The sequence below is a fragment of the Thunnus albacares genome, chromosome 8 (assembly GCF_914725855.1).
Source record: "Thunnus albacares chromosome 8, fThuAlb1.1, whole genome shotgun sequence".
Lineage (NCBI taxonomy): Eukaryota > Metazoa > Chordata > Actinopteri > Scombriformes > Scombridae > Thunnus > Thunnus albacares.
In genome coordinates, this window is record NC_058113.1 from 6,749,954 (window position 1) to 6,766,758 (window position 16,805).

General features: G+C 41.2%; 1 protein-coding gene across 1 annotated transcript in view; it reads right to left on the bottom strand.

Annotated features, from left to right (window-relative positions):
• Positions 1–16,805, bottom strand: part of zfpm2a (zinc finger protein, FOG family member 2a) — a 118,203-nt gene that overhangs the window by 32,032 nt on the left and 69,366 nt on the right. Inside the window, exon 5 of the mRNA XM_044359613.1 lies at positions 13,541–13,652. Coding sequence (XP_044215548.1) covers positions 13,541–13,652 — 112 coding nt within the window. The remainder of the gene's footprint in view (positions 1–13,540; positions 13,653–16,805) is intronic.

Consider the following 16,805-nt stretch of genomic DNA (forward strand, 5'->3'; position numbering starts at 1 on the left):
CAGAGTATCACACATGTGGTTGAATTTTAATCAAAACACTCACTAATCACCATTTACAGGCCGTCTATATAAAGGCCTGTTCTCCGATATGAGAGGGCAACATGCTGATAGGGTTTAATTTAACTAGAGTCTAGGTCGGACGCTTGATTTAATGTGGCCCACAGGAAAACTGAGCAGGAAGGAGAGAGAGCGGGAGAGAGGGAGAGAGAGAGAGAAATGGTAGTTCTTTATGCAATGATCACATAAGTTCACATCAATAAAGCCCTAACCCATTACCAGAAACACTACATGAAAGAGGAGGGGCCCTCTGTGAGCACAGACTGCTCTTCAGCATAACGACATGACCGGCTCTAACTCTCCTGACGGCTGCTTCACTTTTCTGACAAGCTATGCAGGAGCAGTGCAGGATCCTGACAGGCTTTTTCAAGATAACTCCCTTAACCTCTTGAACCCCAATACCCCTTTAAATTTCCCCTTAAGTAGCTTAAAGTTAGGAAAACAAGCTTTCAAACAGTATAGAGATGTCACATACCGGATGTATTCTGTAACCTTCTTGTTTCAACACCTCTTTGAAGCTTCATGATGCTTCTACTGAATGGAATATTAAACTCAACCCAAACTCAATAAAACTCGAATTATTTAGGCATTATTCATATATTATGTATTTATTTATACACATTTTTTCCTAAAATATTTCCTCTTTGTAAAGAATTTCAAATTAAGTATATTTAATTAATTATACATATATATAATTTCCGTTACTCACACACTAGTCCATATATCAGTTTTACCTTTAACCTGCACTACACTGCTTTCCCAGCCCCACATGGCTTCAAGTAATATCATAAATTAAGTTTTGCAGAACTTCATGAACCAGAAATCTTTCAATATGATATCAGTCATATTGATTTCTTTTTTTTAGTGCTTTATAAAGATCGGTATGGAGCAGGCAGGCTCAGTCACCACTGGTGGGTTCAGGATTGTCTATAGAAAAACTGTGTGACACATTTGTATTTTACCCTTAGATTTGATTTCCCAGCAATAACTTGAGCAATGTGGAGTAAAAAATGAGTAAATAAACAACAGCTGTGTGTAGTTGTGTCCTTTAAAGGGTGAATTAAATATGGACTTACTAGTATAAAGCCTTTTTATAAACTAAGCAATGAACAGATGTATTCCAAAAGCCCATGAAGCTTAGATTTAATAAACTTTGGACTAACCATCTCCCCAAATTCCACTTACCTGTTAAATTTCTAAATATATTTTATTTGTAATGTCAGTGAAAATGAATATTTATAAGGTTGTATCATATGATGTCTTAGCAAAATGAATGACGCAATGATGCTGATGTCGACAAAGAATAGCTAATTAAGCACTGCTGGCCACTACTCTGCTGAACAGCTCCAATGAAACAGCTGGAAGTGCCTTGCTCAAGGGCACACTGAGAGTAGTACAAAGAAATAACCAAATAGTAATGTTCTTTTATTTTCCCACACTGCCCAATGTTTCTTTTCAATCAAACAAACTTTCTTTTGAAGCCAGTCTTCAGTGGGTCTCCTGAAGGCACGAGCCTGCTCTCAGCTTATCTCCTGCCATCCTCACTTCTCTTTCAGGTGCCTGCAATATGGCTACCACCCCGAGCAAGCTAACTGGCCACAGTGGCTATCACACCCAGCAGTCTTTGACTAAGACCCTAGCACGCACTAGCCAGCTACAGCCACAGTGACTGAAGCACACAGCGGTGAGGAGGCAGGCAGGATGTAATCTCTAGGAGCTGTTGATACAGGGAAACACACAGGGTTTGGGTCAAAGGGATTAAAATGGTGGAGGTGCTGGTTGTAAGAAGGAGAGGGGCTGTGAAATAGTGGCGGGAGCAGCGGGCGAGCCACCCCATAACAGAGAGGAGTGGGGAGATTACAGGGAAAATGGCGCAAGGGGGATTCCTGTGAGGAGAGGGGAAGAAGTGACTCCAAATGGCATTGGAACACAGCATTAGCAGCCACTATTCAACAGTATGCAGGCTTAGCGAGCTTAGGGCATCGGGAGAGGTGGTGTGCGTTTGCTGTGCTGGTCAGGTGATGCTCGGTTTCTATAGGTGGCAGGTGTAAAGAAAACAGGATGTGGAATAGGAAAAAGAAGTGCTCAAGAAGCCCAAATCTTCACAGCCCCACTTGAAGACTTTGTTTCTGTTGCCCCCTCTGTGACTGTCTAAATATTGTCAGTGCCATAAAAAAAAAAGTCAAATCTTAAATAAAGGAGGCCAACTCTGCCGGGTAATATCGAGCGAGGATGTCTGAGGTTTTAACTGAGCCCTTCATGCCTATGCAAACCTCACATGGTTTGGATAGAGTTCCATCAACAAAACATGTCAATCACTTCTCCGTGAAAAAGGGAGAGATACGAGACTGAAACCTATCTCATGCAGACTCAAATACTGTACTCATGGCTTCCATTTCACAGTCTGTGGGAGAGCGGGGTTCAAAAATCTTACATCAATTTTTTTTCTTCAATCCAGCTATCCAAGGGCTCAGATTCCAGTTACATTTCACATTGAATAGACTTGTGTTTCCAGCAGTCTAGCCCTCTTCTTGTATGCTGGCTAGTGGAGCGATGACAGATTGGTTTCCACTCACTGCACGGGGGAGCACAATGGAGTGGCTTTGACAGAGTTAAGAGAAACAGTGCATCAATGCCCCCCCCCTTCAACCTCCCCCCCCCACACACATCTCTCTTTTTCCCTACACACATACACTTCTCTCTTCAATTCTCTCTCCTTTTTCTTCATCCTCTTCCTCGCTCTCTCCCTCTCTCTTCCCTGGGGCTTAGAGAATGGATGGCCCTGTCTGACCTGGACGACACTGATGTCTGGTCCTCTACACTACTGTACCTACAGCACGCCTGTCTGCTCGCTCGCCGCTCTGTCCACTCTCTCTCTCTCTTTCACACACAGTACGCGCATACAAGGAACAGGGGCACCCATCTCTGTCACCCAGCGCCGACAGGCAGAGGTCAGCAGAGCTCAGGCACTAAAGCAACCTAGGGGAGGTAGGGTTTAGTTCATATGCAGCCAATACCACTGTCATGGTGAAGGCAGTGACAAGGCTTAAATCCTAATAAAAATGTAAAAACAATGATGTTACTGTAACTGTAACTGTAACTGTAACTGTAACTGTAACTGTAACTTACCATTAATCATATCAGAAAAAAGAAGTCCTATCTCTTAAACCACAAAACAGGTAGTTTGTCATTGCTTTGGTGCCCCTATCAGCAGGCAGCCCAGCATCCCCAGGAATTATACCCATATCAGACAATCCTCACAATTTACAATATACAAAGCCAGAAAGTAAGGGTGTGCAGTTTGTGGTGGTGGCGTATAGCGTGTCATGCTTTCAAGCAGCAGACCAGAGACTGGACCCTTTTACAGATATGTAATTAACATTTACCTTTATTAACTGTAACCACAGTCTATCCCTAACCCTAATCATACCTCAACCATAGTTCACCAGAACTCTCTTTTTCCCAAATATAGAATCTGTATACCACTCTGCATGGAACATGAAGCCAGAGATTGCTGTGAGATTAAAAACTGAGTGGGCACCGCCACCTTGACTGAATCAGTGATTATGTTTACATGCACACTAATATTCCACTATTATTCTGAATATGACAATATTATTAATTAGGCCTTATTCCAGATGTAGCAATTTAAGATTAAGACATGTGAGATATGCTGATATTATCCGGGTTTTAGGAGCATTTTTTTACCTGAAACACAGGGCTTCTTGCCTTTTTTCGGTCAGCTCAGTGCATTGTAAACAAACCAACTAGCCAACAGTTAGCAAGGCTGGGACAGAGATGCATGACAGGCTGGTTGTGTAACGCACCCCTGCGCAGACAAAATGACATATGCTGGAGCAGGAAGGCAGACACAGGAGAGGAATGAGAGGAGAGTGGAGAGCTGTTCAGGGCGGGCTGGAAAAACAGAGCACACCTTCTCTACGACGGGAACGGAGGGGTTTGGTTATTATCCTGACATGCAGCCATGGACTGATGGTGACGACTCAGTGTGAGGCACCAAAAACACTCAGCAGTGTAGTAAACATCATGGGAAAACCTAGGTGCTGGTTGTGCCTGTAACTGTAAATTTATAATATCAGTCATATTAATATCACTTATAAATATCAGGCAGCAGCTCACTAATGTTTTTCACCTCGCTGGTTTACTTCACTGCCTGTGGAGATCTTGTGATTCCCGTTCCCACTGGAGCAGAGGGAAACCCTGAAAACCCTCGGCATGTAAATATGAATATTAGTGGAATATTCACTTTCATTAGCCATGTAAACAGCTTAGTAGTAATGTTGTCTTTTTCAGAGTAAGGGCAAAAAACTGAATATTTTGTGCATGTAGTCAATGTAACTGACAGCGGAAACACTGAATTTTATAACAAACAAATGAACTGTATTGAATTTCCAACAAGTCCTTATACCTAAACAACAAAGTAGATTGTCAGCTGTCAAAATTTGTTAGAAAAAAGATTTAAATGAGCATATATCTACCTCCTATCATTACGTTTAGACAACTAAAACTACTGGGTAAAGGTTAAGGAAAGGTGGCCTCTTCCCTAGGAGGTTTTGCAGCAGTATACCAAATCATGCTACTTTGGCCTTTGCTGTGAGGACAATCTCAATTTGAATCTGCTTCTTTAGGTTCTTTGATATCAAAAATTAGCGTCCTGAACCATAACTAACCAACATTGATTGCAACTTTTCTCTACATGTTTCAAACACAAGATGAAACATGTTTTAGCCATGCTTCTTGCAGGATTACTCACAAGTTTACTAAGTATCACAGTCTCAAATTGCTACTTCTATACCCTCGAAGCCTCATGCATCCTTGTGTCCTTACCCATGGCATTAGACTTTAAGAGGGGTAGAATAGCTATGATCCCTTGACCAGATTGCATGATAAAACAGCCCATAGATAAGGTACTAGTGCTAGAGGTGGCTTGCAGTTGTGCTCCTCCGTGCACTACAATGAGAAAAGAAAAACTGCGATATCACACTGATACGCCGCTCTAAAGACTATGGGGCAATGTGTTTTTTTCCATGCAGGTGGATGTACAATCAATAAAATGGATTAGCTGCAAAGGTATGTATAAAGGTTATCGCCGAGTTCTGCTGCATGAACACAGTGGCGACCCCACAAAACAATTTTGTAATGTGTCGAGCTATTTCTTCCCAGAAAATCTGATTATGTTTTGCCCGACCTAAAAATTGATTTGCAGGGGTATACATTATCAAAGGAAAAATGGATCCTGGATCAGTAGACCCTAAAGGGCTTGAATGGAATTGTTGTAACTCTATTTGCTAAACTATTGTTATCATCGTAACAGTCAGTGTTGGATGTTTTTCTTTTCAAGACTACATCAGTGTTTTTCTTCCACTGTCAGATTCCATTTCCTCCTCTGGTGGCTTTTTTTCATATTATGATCATCTCCTCTTTCCCTCAGTGTATCAGAGTTTCACCTAGACTCAGTTTCACTTGTTTAGTTCCACTCGCTGCAGTCCTGTGTCAACCCTCAGAGAGACTTTAACCGTGTGGTTTTCCATCACACTGACTGACGATCTAAACACCCCTCCACCCTGGTGATTCCTCTATCTCTGTCCCTCCATCTCTCTCTCTCTTTCTCTCTCTCTCTCACACACACACACACACATACACACACACTGTGACCCCCCCCCCCCCCCCCCCCCCCCCCCCCCCCCCCAAGTCTGATAAAAAGGTACAACCCCCCCCCCATCCACCCCCCTAAAGAAGAAGAAGCTGTGTGGATGTGCAGAAAGGCCCCTCTCTCCAGCTCTCAGCTTTTGTCTCTGGTTATCCCTGCACACACACATGCACAAACCCCTCCACGACCCCCTACATCCTCACACACACTCTTCTTCTCAACCTGCTCCTAGATCTTGTGTGTATTTGTGTGTGTGTGTGTGTGTGTGTGTCTGGGGGGGGGGGGGGTTGACTCTGACCAATGGCATCCAACAGCAGGGCTTTATCCTGAAGCACACTGACAATGCTTTTCACACCTACTTACCACAGCAGAGATGGGGGCGGTGGGCTGGATCATACCCAGGCCTAAAAGCAGGCTAAGGGCTTTTAGAAGACACACACAGAATGGACTCTTTAATTACTGACTCAAGATCCCGCAGTAGATTAAAAAACCTCGCAGAAGCTTATTTTCATATCCGCGGAAATTTTTCAATGAATATAAAAACGGTCATTGATTATGCCGTTAAGGGAGGGAAGTTAAGAAGAGAAATATAAAGTACATATAATCACATTAACTTGCAGTGATTAATGTAATAAAATGTGATCTTTTTTCCCCATCTGTATTGAACAAATTCAAATACTGGGGAGACATGCTCCAAATATTAAGAAGCAGCTCCTCAAAATCCACTTAACCAGTTCAGTGTTCAAAGACATCTGCGAAAGCAAGGCAGATAGCTCATACAACACGCTTATACAGCGCAGATAGGGAGAGCGCGGTACACATGCATGGATGAGGAGAAAAACAATGACTCATATCTGCTTCTGATGCTTATGGACTTGCAGTACTTTGTTTACAAGTGTGTGTATGCTGCCTTCACTCTTAGACACACAATCAGCCTTCCTGCATGATCAATACCAAAGCATTTCTCATCATTGATTATACAATTATAGAGAAGTTAAATCTGTGACACACTCTCATGTGGAAGCATTAACCACTGCAGCCAGCGGTAGAGACAGAGTGCAGGGAAGAAGCTTCTTCTACACTCGCTGTTTTTTTTTTTTTTTTCTTTCTTTTTTTAAACCTGGTGCTTAAAGCGAGCTCAGTGTAGTCCAGGTACTTCACTCAGATGATTATAATGCCACGAGGGTGCAATACATCACTCTTATTAGCCACACTGGAGCACAATGGTATCATAATTAATGGTCGCAGCAGGATTTGAACGCTGCCCTGACATGGAAAAGTGGGCCTACTTAAGCTCTACAAGGCATTTAAATATGCAGAGTGAATGGCACAACCCAAACCCTCCTGCTCTAAGGACAGCCCACGCTCATTAGCCTGACACCCTTCGTGGCATTGATACAAGGACGACCGGCTATACTCACAGACACACACACAACACAAATCACAAGCACATACTCAAAAATGTGCGTGCAAGCAAACAGACCACAGCTACAAAATGTTACACGGTGATACATGAAAAGAACAATCTTGTCCCTCATCAGTGCCCATCACTCCTTTAACATTTTCTCTCTGTATTGTTGTTTTTTGTCTCAAGGCTTAGACTACAGTCAATGCAGATGGACATATATGTGTCAGCAGCCATTATGAGAATTTTCGGTAATGGCGATTGGTCTGTGTTTGCGCGTGTGTGTTTTGTTGCTGGAATGTGGGTGATGTAGCAGAGTGTGGTGTCTGATGCCTGTGTGCCTGTGCTATACTGTCTAGCACAGGGAAACTGCCTGCGCAGCGGGAGAACAATGCACATAAAAGGCTGTCGGAGGAAGCGTCTGGAGCTGACGTCTTTCACATGGCTCTGAAAGGAGCAGCAACAAAGTGTGTGTGTGTGTGTGTGTGTGTGTGTGTGTGTGTGCATGTAGTTTATATGCTTATGAGTGAGACAGGATGAAAAAAAAAGAGAAAACGCCCTCTTGAATATGTTTGTAGAAAAGAGGAAATAATAAAAGTGTGTGTTCCCGTCTTAGTCATGTGTACTGAAATGTGTGTGCTTGTATGTGCATAAATGCCTGTGCTCCTAAATACATGTGTGGGATGGTTAAGTCCTCTCAGATCGCCCTATGATTTGGATTTTGCTGTCCTTAGCCCACCACTCTCTCTCCTCTCCTCTTCCTTAAAGCCAGCTTTATAACTTCTCCTCAATTGCTAATGTGGAAGCTTCAGCTGCAAGACACGCTACTCAACAGCTGCCAAATGCCTAAACCAGCCGCTCCTCTCCACCCGGCTCACTCCAGCCTGACCGTACCGAGTTATCGCGTGGCTCAGTGCAATCAATTATTGTTGCAGTGGAATCATTAATAATTTCCTAATGAAAACGATTCTGTTGATCTCTGTTGTCTTTTAATTAAACATAATTAGTCGGCTGCTCGGAGCTGTGGTGGGGACTCCTTTAGGGTACAATTTTGTTTTAATACACTGATAATGAAATTTTTACATTGTGTCAGTTGTTTAGTTATTATTCAGTCACACTATTTCGCTATGTTCCCAGATAACAGATAATAACCCTCGCACCTCCTATTCGCCGCAGTCATTTTAAAAGAGGAGGGTTGAAATGAACAATTAAATTTTGAACTGTAAGAGTCTCCTCTCACTGTTTAATGCTGCATGCTGCCAGGGAGCAGTGCAGGAAACAGTACAGTTTTACGCTTTCATTTCTGGTGAAAAAAAAAAAAAAAACCTACAAATGTCTTTGTACAGTACGTTCCAGTAGTGATTTAAAGCTGGTTTTATTAAAAAAAAAAGAAAAAAGAAAAAAAAAAGTCAAATAGATACTACATCTGTCCAGGCAGGTCATGCTAGTTCATCTTATGCCTCAGAGGTCTTCAGCTGTGGAGAAGTGGAAATGAAATGGAGGCATAAAAAGGATCTGATTGTGAGGACTTAGAGAATATGAAATAATACAAAGACACAGCGAGTTAGCTAATTCTGCACTGTCCGGGCTTATGTAAAACGGCCTAGTTACATTGGTCAATTTCTACACGAACAATGGGCTAAGTTGCTCTGGAGACTTATTGGACATGCTGTATCTGAATGTGGTCTGGCTTAAGAGGCTTATAGTTGAAAAGTTTAGGTGACCTCTGAATAATGCCACATAATGTGGTCACATTGAGTGTGTATAGTTTCAGTGGGCTCAGTTATCAGGTAACAATGGGGTAAGCACAATGAAGGCTCACGCTGACAATGCATGAAGTCATATATTGTACAACAGACATAAAAATGACACTTGTCATTTCTTTAAGTGTTTGCTCAGATGTGACCGTGTCTGATTTCAGCATTTATACGCTGTAGCAGGGGAGAGGTTTGTTGTAAGGAGATCATAAAAAAATGTTGTAAAGAGATCAAATTTCCTCCATAAATATGAACTCAGACTAGGTTTGATTGTTTAAAGAAAGAGTTCTTCCGTTATAGAAAATTCACTAAATTAAAGGATAAGGCTGGAGATGTTTTAGCCATAGCGCTCCATTGTTGTCCAAAAACTATTAAAAACACATCAGTGAGTCACACTGTTGCACTGAGAGACATGTTCCTTTATCATGATGAACATGGGCACTGTGGTGTGTTTGAGTCAATCCTGCACAAACCATCCTGTGTGTTGTAAATAATAAATGTGTATTAATCCACAGCTGAAAATAGTCCCTAACAAATGCAATTTTTCCTCACGTTTGAGTAACACATAAAAACTACAGTGCCCAGCTGTTTAAGGAAATGATTTAGCCTTTTTAAAAAATGAAGCAATTTATTTGGGGCCAGTTTTTAAAGATTTACATCTTCAGAAGGAAATGAGTGGGTTTGTGGCTGAGTGCCACAGGCAGAGTAGGCAAGTCAGAAAGTATTTAGACTGACTAACGTATTGTTGTTGTTTTTTTTTCATGGGATTTATTGACAATGAGAATAAAGAATAACACCAGCCTTAAACTTAACAAGCAGTTTAACTCCAGTAATGCATCACAACTGGCTTCATGTTTATTGGCTTGCTAGAGTTGCTAAAATTCTTCCAGTTAGGCAGGTTTACAGAGTTTGAGCCTCTGTTGGTAACATATTCAGCTGGGATATGTCAGATGAAAAAAATCAAAATGCGGCCGAATTAGTTTTTTCTGTTAAATCCTACTTTCCAGCTGTATTGTTTATCAATCTGTTGTTTATCTGTACAGAAAATTCTCAACTGGTTTCTATCTCTCTCACTCTCTCTGGGTCCCTGTCTGTCATCCTCTCTCTCTCTCTCTCTCTCTCTCTCTCTCTCTCTCTCTCTCTCTCTCTCTCTCTCTCTCTCTCTCTCTCTCTCTCTCCTCAGTCTCCAGCATTACTGTAACATATAATTACTCTGCAGACTTGCTGCCTGTTTCTATAACTTCAGCGGTTCAAAGAAACTGTCGGAGTGTGGAGGAGAGCATTGTGGGAGTTCCAGGTGGATTTCTTGATAATGAGTTAGCGCAGTAGTAGAGTTGAGAGTTTTAGTAATGGCTGGCTGCTAAGGCTCTTCCTGGGAGTTTAATGTAAAACAAACAGGGCCATGCTGACAGCCTGGGAAAAACAGATATTGCACTTTTCCACTTCCACTTCAGGGCTCTTGCTGCCTCTCATTTTAAGAACAGTAATTCAAAGAAGAATTTATCTTCATGAAATGGCTCTGTGAATCATAATTTGAGACATTTAAATGTCTCAAACATTAATCATGGTCTGTGACTTCTAGTTTTTTAAAAGGATAAAATGTTCCTGTCTTTCTGTTCATCTGGATAAAATGATACAGACAGCAACACCAAATACAAATAGTCAGAAACGAGAAAGTGTTGCTTGAGACAGGAATCACACAATCCCCAAAACAGGCCAATAATTCTATCTATATGATATTACACTATAAGTTTAGCTTGTGTTGGCGCTGATGACCAGGGGCGCCCTGTGAGGGACCTAAACCACCATGCTGCTTGTTACAGACTCCAGGAATCATTTTGCTGAATCCTACTCTCTCTCCCTCTCCACATATTTCCCAGACTTCCTGAATGATAAGTATGAGGGATAGAGGATGAGCAGTTGTACAAAATGTAATGCAGAAATCATAGTAGAGAACACCCAATAGTAAGCTACAGCCACTCAAACCAATCACCAGTCCTTACTTAGAGATACTCCCCCATAGATTCACATTGGCAAGCATCCAAAGTGAACTGCTACTATCTTTGCAGGCAGCCATAAAGAAAGCCGAGACCACTGAAACGTGAGCCAAAACATATTCTGTAAGCATACTGTGTATTGAGATATTCACTGTTTTCCATAAGTAACGCATCTCAGGGAGCAATGAAGCAGCCTACAGAGTAGAAACAGCACAGGGGTGAAGATATAAACAATCTGGGCCTCAGCTTTTTGAGGTGGGAAGAATGTTGCTGTTGGACTCTGAAGAGCCTTTAGTCAATCCACACTAGTGTCGACGCGATAAACACAATTCCACTTCAAAACTGGGGCGAAGAGACCAAATTCAATATTAAATTCGACAAAGATTTAATATTTTCACCGAACGTGTTCAGCTCATCGACATTCAATTTCAATGTCACCTCCAGAGGGTGCACACATGTGCAGATTGGAATATTTAAACGGTGATGAAGAAGAATGATGGTATAAAATCGAGTCACAGACTGGCTTTGGACAGCGGACGCAGGAGTCAAACGGTTGAAAACGTTCAACAGCATCAAACACTTTCTTAACTGAGTCCCAGTCAGTCTGAAAAAAAAAAAAAATCGTTGCCAGAAGCAAAATGTGGAACAATTTTGGTTACAGAGCCGAAAAAATGGACACCAACCAATTCCTCCAAAGCTCTGTGGCAAAGCTGATACAAAGCTGTTCAGGAAGTATGGAATTACAAAGCTTGATTTTTTTTTTATATGTGACATAGTGGTATGGAATTTTGGATATTTGATGCATAAGTTTTAAAGTCAAAAGTTTTCATGATGTGAGAAACAGACAGAATTGGTGAAGTTTTTTTTGTGACATTGTTAACAAGTCTTGGAAACAGCCTATTATAAAACATAAAATTTTTCCATAATTAAACATGCTAAACCTATAAAACAATGAACAGAATTATGTCGTGTTTTCAGCTCAGTCATCGTCTCAGACACAGCTTCCATGATGTGACAGGAGATATTTAACTTCTACTCTGAGATTTCAATTAATTCTTTGTATTCAACATTCCCTCTATTATCATTTATCATCAGTTGGCAACCATGTGATGATTCTTTTGGAGGATTTCCCTTAATGAACTTACACAGTACAACACAGAACAACTCTCGCATGGGGACGTCTAGAGATGTTATTGTGTTTAATTTAATAAGGTCAAGCTGGAAGTGTCAAACAAAAGGGTTGTCAGTGATACATAGCTGAGGTGCTGATGCTGAATGTGCTGCATGTGATGCTATCTCCAGGATACATGTATGAAGAGTGGCAGAGAAAATTCTCTAGACTTAACAAAAAAAAGTGAGAAATCCTGTTATTGCCCCTTTTTTTTGTTTCATACAGTCAGTCTCCAAGCAAAAAGATTAGAAGATTTTAAAGAAGTGCATAATCTTCTTTAACAGCTTATCAAAACTTTAATGATTTGGTGATAAAGAGCACAAAGTTAAGTAGCCGGTTAAGAGGATAACTCCCCAGTGCAGTCTAGTGATTAGTAGATGAGAATTGGGAGACCGAAAATCCGGGTTGCAAATCCCACTCCTGCCACTTATTCACTTTGAGGGAGAAGAAGCTCCATTTCAGCTTTGGGGGTATTGTCACGGGGTAATCATTTTTGAAAAGTGATAAATGGAGCCCCTTTCCTTCACCCTTTGGAATCCAAAACACAAATCTTTATTTACGTATTTATTTTGCTGTGTCTCTCTGGTTAACACCCGTCAAGACCCAATTATAGCTGCAGAAGCCTTGCGCTTTCATGAGAAGTGAAGCTGCAGACTGTAGTGTCAGTGCTGTATACAGTTTAAGCATCTCCTCATACAATCTGCAACAAACCGAGCCCTTTACGGATCACTGTTGGGCTGTTTTAATGAGTGTTTGCTGGACACAATGCAGCAGATTGAGGAGTTTAGCTTCATGACAGTGGGTCATTTGGGTTTTTGTGCTTTTAGGATCAATGTTGAATAAACAACATGGATTTTATGACAGCTATGTTGTATTTTTTTGCACATATTTACATAAATCCATTCCTGGTGGGGCTTGTATGACTATGTCTGATTTATTATAGATATACAGTTAGAGCTTTGCTGAATTAGTCAGAGAACAAATTAAGCAAAATGGCAAACCCATCTCCACTCGTGCTTTGCGCGCTATCTACTCTGAGATAGGGATTCACTTATATAGTATAAAAGAGGAGGGAAAAAAAAGGGGGCATTAATTACCTTGTGAAATCTAAAGACCATTAACTTTGTGTGTCAAGTGATGTTTCTCAGTTCCTAATCAGAGTTTTAGTGATATAAATTACTCTTTGGATGAGAAAAACAGATAAAGTGTGGGAGTGTGTGCACATATGTCTGAGCGTGTGTATGTGTGTCCTTGCAGCTGTGTGCTTGCAATTATTTGTGTGTGTTTGTGACTTTGAGAGGCGAGGAGAGCAAGGAAGAGCAGAGAAAAAGTAAAAGAAAGACAGAGACAGACAGAGAGACAGACAGGCAGGAGTTGAGTGGATGGAGGATTGTCTGTGTGTTTACGGCGGTGCTGTGGCGTGGTGTGGTGTGGTGTGTTGCGCTGCAGAGAGATAACAGGATGCCGGCGCTGCTTGCTTACCTTTGCTGTACACCACACAGTTGTTTTTGTTGTCTTCCGCTCCCTGCCAAGTCACATCCAGCAGCCACCTGGGGCCGGCGCTCAGCACCACCGGGACCGTGCTCTTCGTCTTCTGGACGGGGACAGATAACAAACACTAATCATTTGCTTATTTTGGTGATTAAAGAAACATTAATAACCACTGAGTTACGCTCTTCAGCTGCTCTGAATGGCCATAAACAGACAATTTCAGAAACTATACAGCATGCAACTCAACCCACTCCACACCAACCTTTTTTTTTTTTTTTAATTTTTTTTACATTGCTGAGAAGATTTGAGAGTCAGGTTTTTTTGTGTGTATGTGTGTGTGATGGCCTACAGACAAAGGCTGTAGTAGTGGTTGGAGTGGAGACAAATGGGAGCAAGAGGCTGCGTTGTATTGAAAAGGGGGAACTATCATCCAGGATTGAACCCAATGATTCAGCAGCAGATCTCTCAGATTAAGTAGAAAATCTCAGGTGTCTGTGAATTACAAAAAAAAAAAAACCCAAAGAAAAATTGGAGAGATGACTTTCAGAGAGAAGGAAGCGAGTGTTCAGCGGTGAACTTTGGGCACATTGTGCCTCGCTATCGCCAGGATCTCACTATTTCCTGAAACAAGCAGGGAAGAATTCAAAGAATCAGTATCCATTTCAAAGGGCGATTGAGGTTAGAGTTTTTATAATATGCCAGAAAATTATTCTGAACGTGTAAGGTCATTTTTCTTCTTGGTCAGAGGTCAAACATTGGAGTTTTATTCCTCAGCAAGAAAAAATAAAAGAAGGAGATAGAGTGCAACATCCACCATAATAGATTCACGTGGTGCAGTGTCACCAGATTTGCTTGCTGCATTTATCCTCAAATGATTTTCTGTTCTGTTTTATTTCATTTTGGTGTTTTTTTTTCCTTTCGCTTCTTTGTCACTGCGCTTGCAAAATGGTGTGTTGGTGTTGTTGCGTGTGTGTTGGAGGGGTAGTAGCAACATCTCAGGCAGCTGGGTACAGTAGCCTATTACTCAAAGGCAAAATGTCAGTATTTCAAGGCCATTACTTTTGAACCCCGGGGCCCTCCTTCATTAGGATGTTACAGAAATAGTTTAGCTAAGAGAAAATGGGTTGGGGTGCAATCTCGACACTTCATTTCTTTTTCCATCTGAGGCAGGCAGCGACAGGACACTGTCTATCTGCCTAATGCAACAGAAAAATACTAGTCCTCTCCCATGCTTTTCACTTATTTCTCCCCCGCACAAGGCAACAACCTTCAAGGATAAATGCAAATGTCACTTGAGCATGTTAAAGGTCTGAATTGGCACAGATATGCACAAGAGATGAGCACTGTGCTCCGGCAGTGCACCTGCATGCCCCCTCCTCCTCCACCCGCCCATTTCTCTTTCCATGAACTCTATCTACTCGGAGGCTGGAGGACAAACTGATTTTTCTTAGAGAGCATTATTTACAAAATAGCAAAAAACATCTCACAGAGACGATAGGAACTTGTTCGGAATTTGTCTGCAAAATTAAGAAAACAAACACAGACACTAAATAAAGACAGATTTCTAAACAGTCCTTATATATATCCCTGCACATTGGCAAACTACACTGCCAAACTGATCAAACACAGACAGTAAATTGTGTCTGTTGATATTCTTATTTCTTCTCCTGGCATCTTCTTATCCCATCCTGGCAGCAGATGAGAGAGAGAGAAGACCTCTGTAATTTAAGTCATCCTCGATTTCACATTTCAAATTAGCCTCACAATAAAGTCTTCTATCTGGCTAACCTGAAAATCTCACACCCCTGTCAAAGGAGCAGAGCAGACCGGCCGATTGTTGCTAGGACGACTATCTGAAATGGGAATCAGATTAACCCTTTCTTAGATCTTCAGACTGGAGCCATCTCTTATTCAGCAGCGAGAGGCCTCTCTGCCGTCCCTCTGAGCCTCTGGGAATTCATGATATTCCAGCTGCTCTTAATGTAGCCAACAGGAACAAAATACCACATTAACTAGACATCCCCCCAGTGTTAGAAATCACTACAAACGTTTTAGAAATTAATGCAGTAGTCACAATTGTTCCTTTAGTTATTGCTGTGATAGAAACTTTTAAAATTCAAACTATGGGTATTATGTATTATTTTGAATTAATTGTCAATTTCTACTATTTTCTTTGTTTTCTTTTTGTTGGAAACTGAGCAGCAACAGCCCATGACTGTCTCTCAGTGCAGATTTACATAATGCATCCATAGTGACAATAGTGGTGTGCTTTGTAAGCATGCTGCATGTACCAGCCGTCACAAAGACAAAGAAATGCACAAGAGCAACTGCACACAACATATTTAGGATTAAGACACAGTGGCGTCACTGCAGGGAGGAGCGTCTGCAAATGCAAATGAAAACATTTGTACAACCGGATCAGTTGGCCTAAGTGGCCGAGGCCAGAAGAAATGCAGATTGACAGGCAGAAAATTACGATTTCCCTGGAGCGAGGGAGCATATGATGAACTGGCTTTATAGAAACAAACTCCTCTTCTACACGACAATCACACAACCAGGGGATGTGACGTACAGTATGGAAGCTCTTTCCTGTCCCAAAAAAAACACACTGAGTGGAGTTTGTAAAATATGCTGACCCCATTTGGATTGTTCAATATGTCAGTTGCAAAAAATGTACATATGCATGTATACAAGTGGCTCATTCCATATTTTAATCTCATCTTTATGATTTGAAATATGCAAAAAAAGAGAATATATTCTATGTTTTGCTCTCATATGTTTATTGCAGGTATTTGTAATAGGTATTCAAATAAATAGAAATAAAAAAAACAAGTAAATATGTAATACATTTATATAGATACAGTGTTAAATATCAGTTTACAGTCTATCAGCTCAGTCAGAGCCTGTAAACCCCCCCGGCTTTCCTCTCTATGTAGTGTGTTATGGTTTATCCACCCTCTGCCTTCACTCCAGTGGTTTCAATACTCTCTCGGTATTTTTATTTTTTTTTCTGAGCTCTGTTACCGTTCCTCGTGTAAGAGATACAGTGACCAAAACAGTGTAGTCAGCGAGGAAGTGATTACAAACTGATGCTCCAAATTCGCTATAAAATGAAAATCAATATTTCCACAAGTTGCTGCAACATAAAAGATAACCTTCATTGATTTTTCTAGACTTAGGCCTCTGTGATAAAATCTAATATAAATTTTCAGCCACACGGATTTGGATCAGAGCGGAGCAGGGGCTGAACGATAAG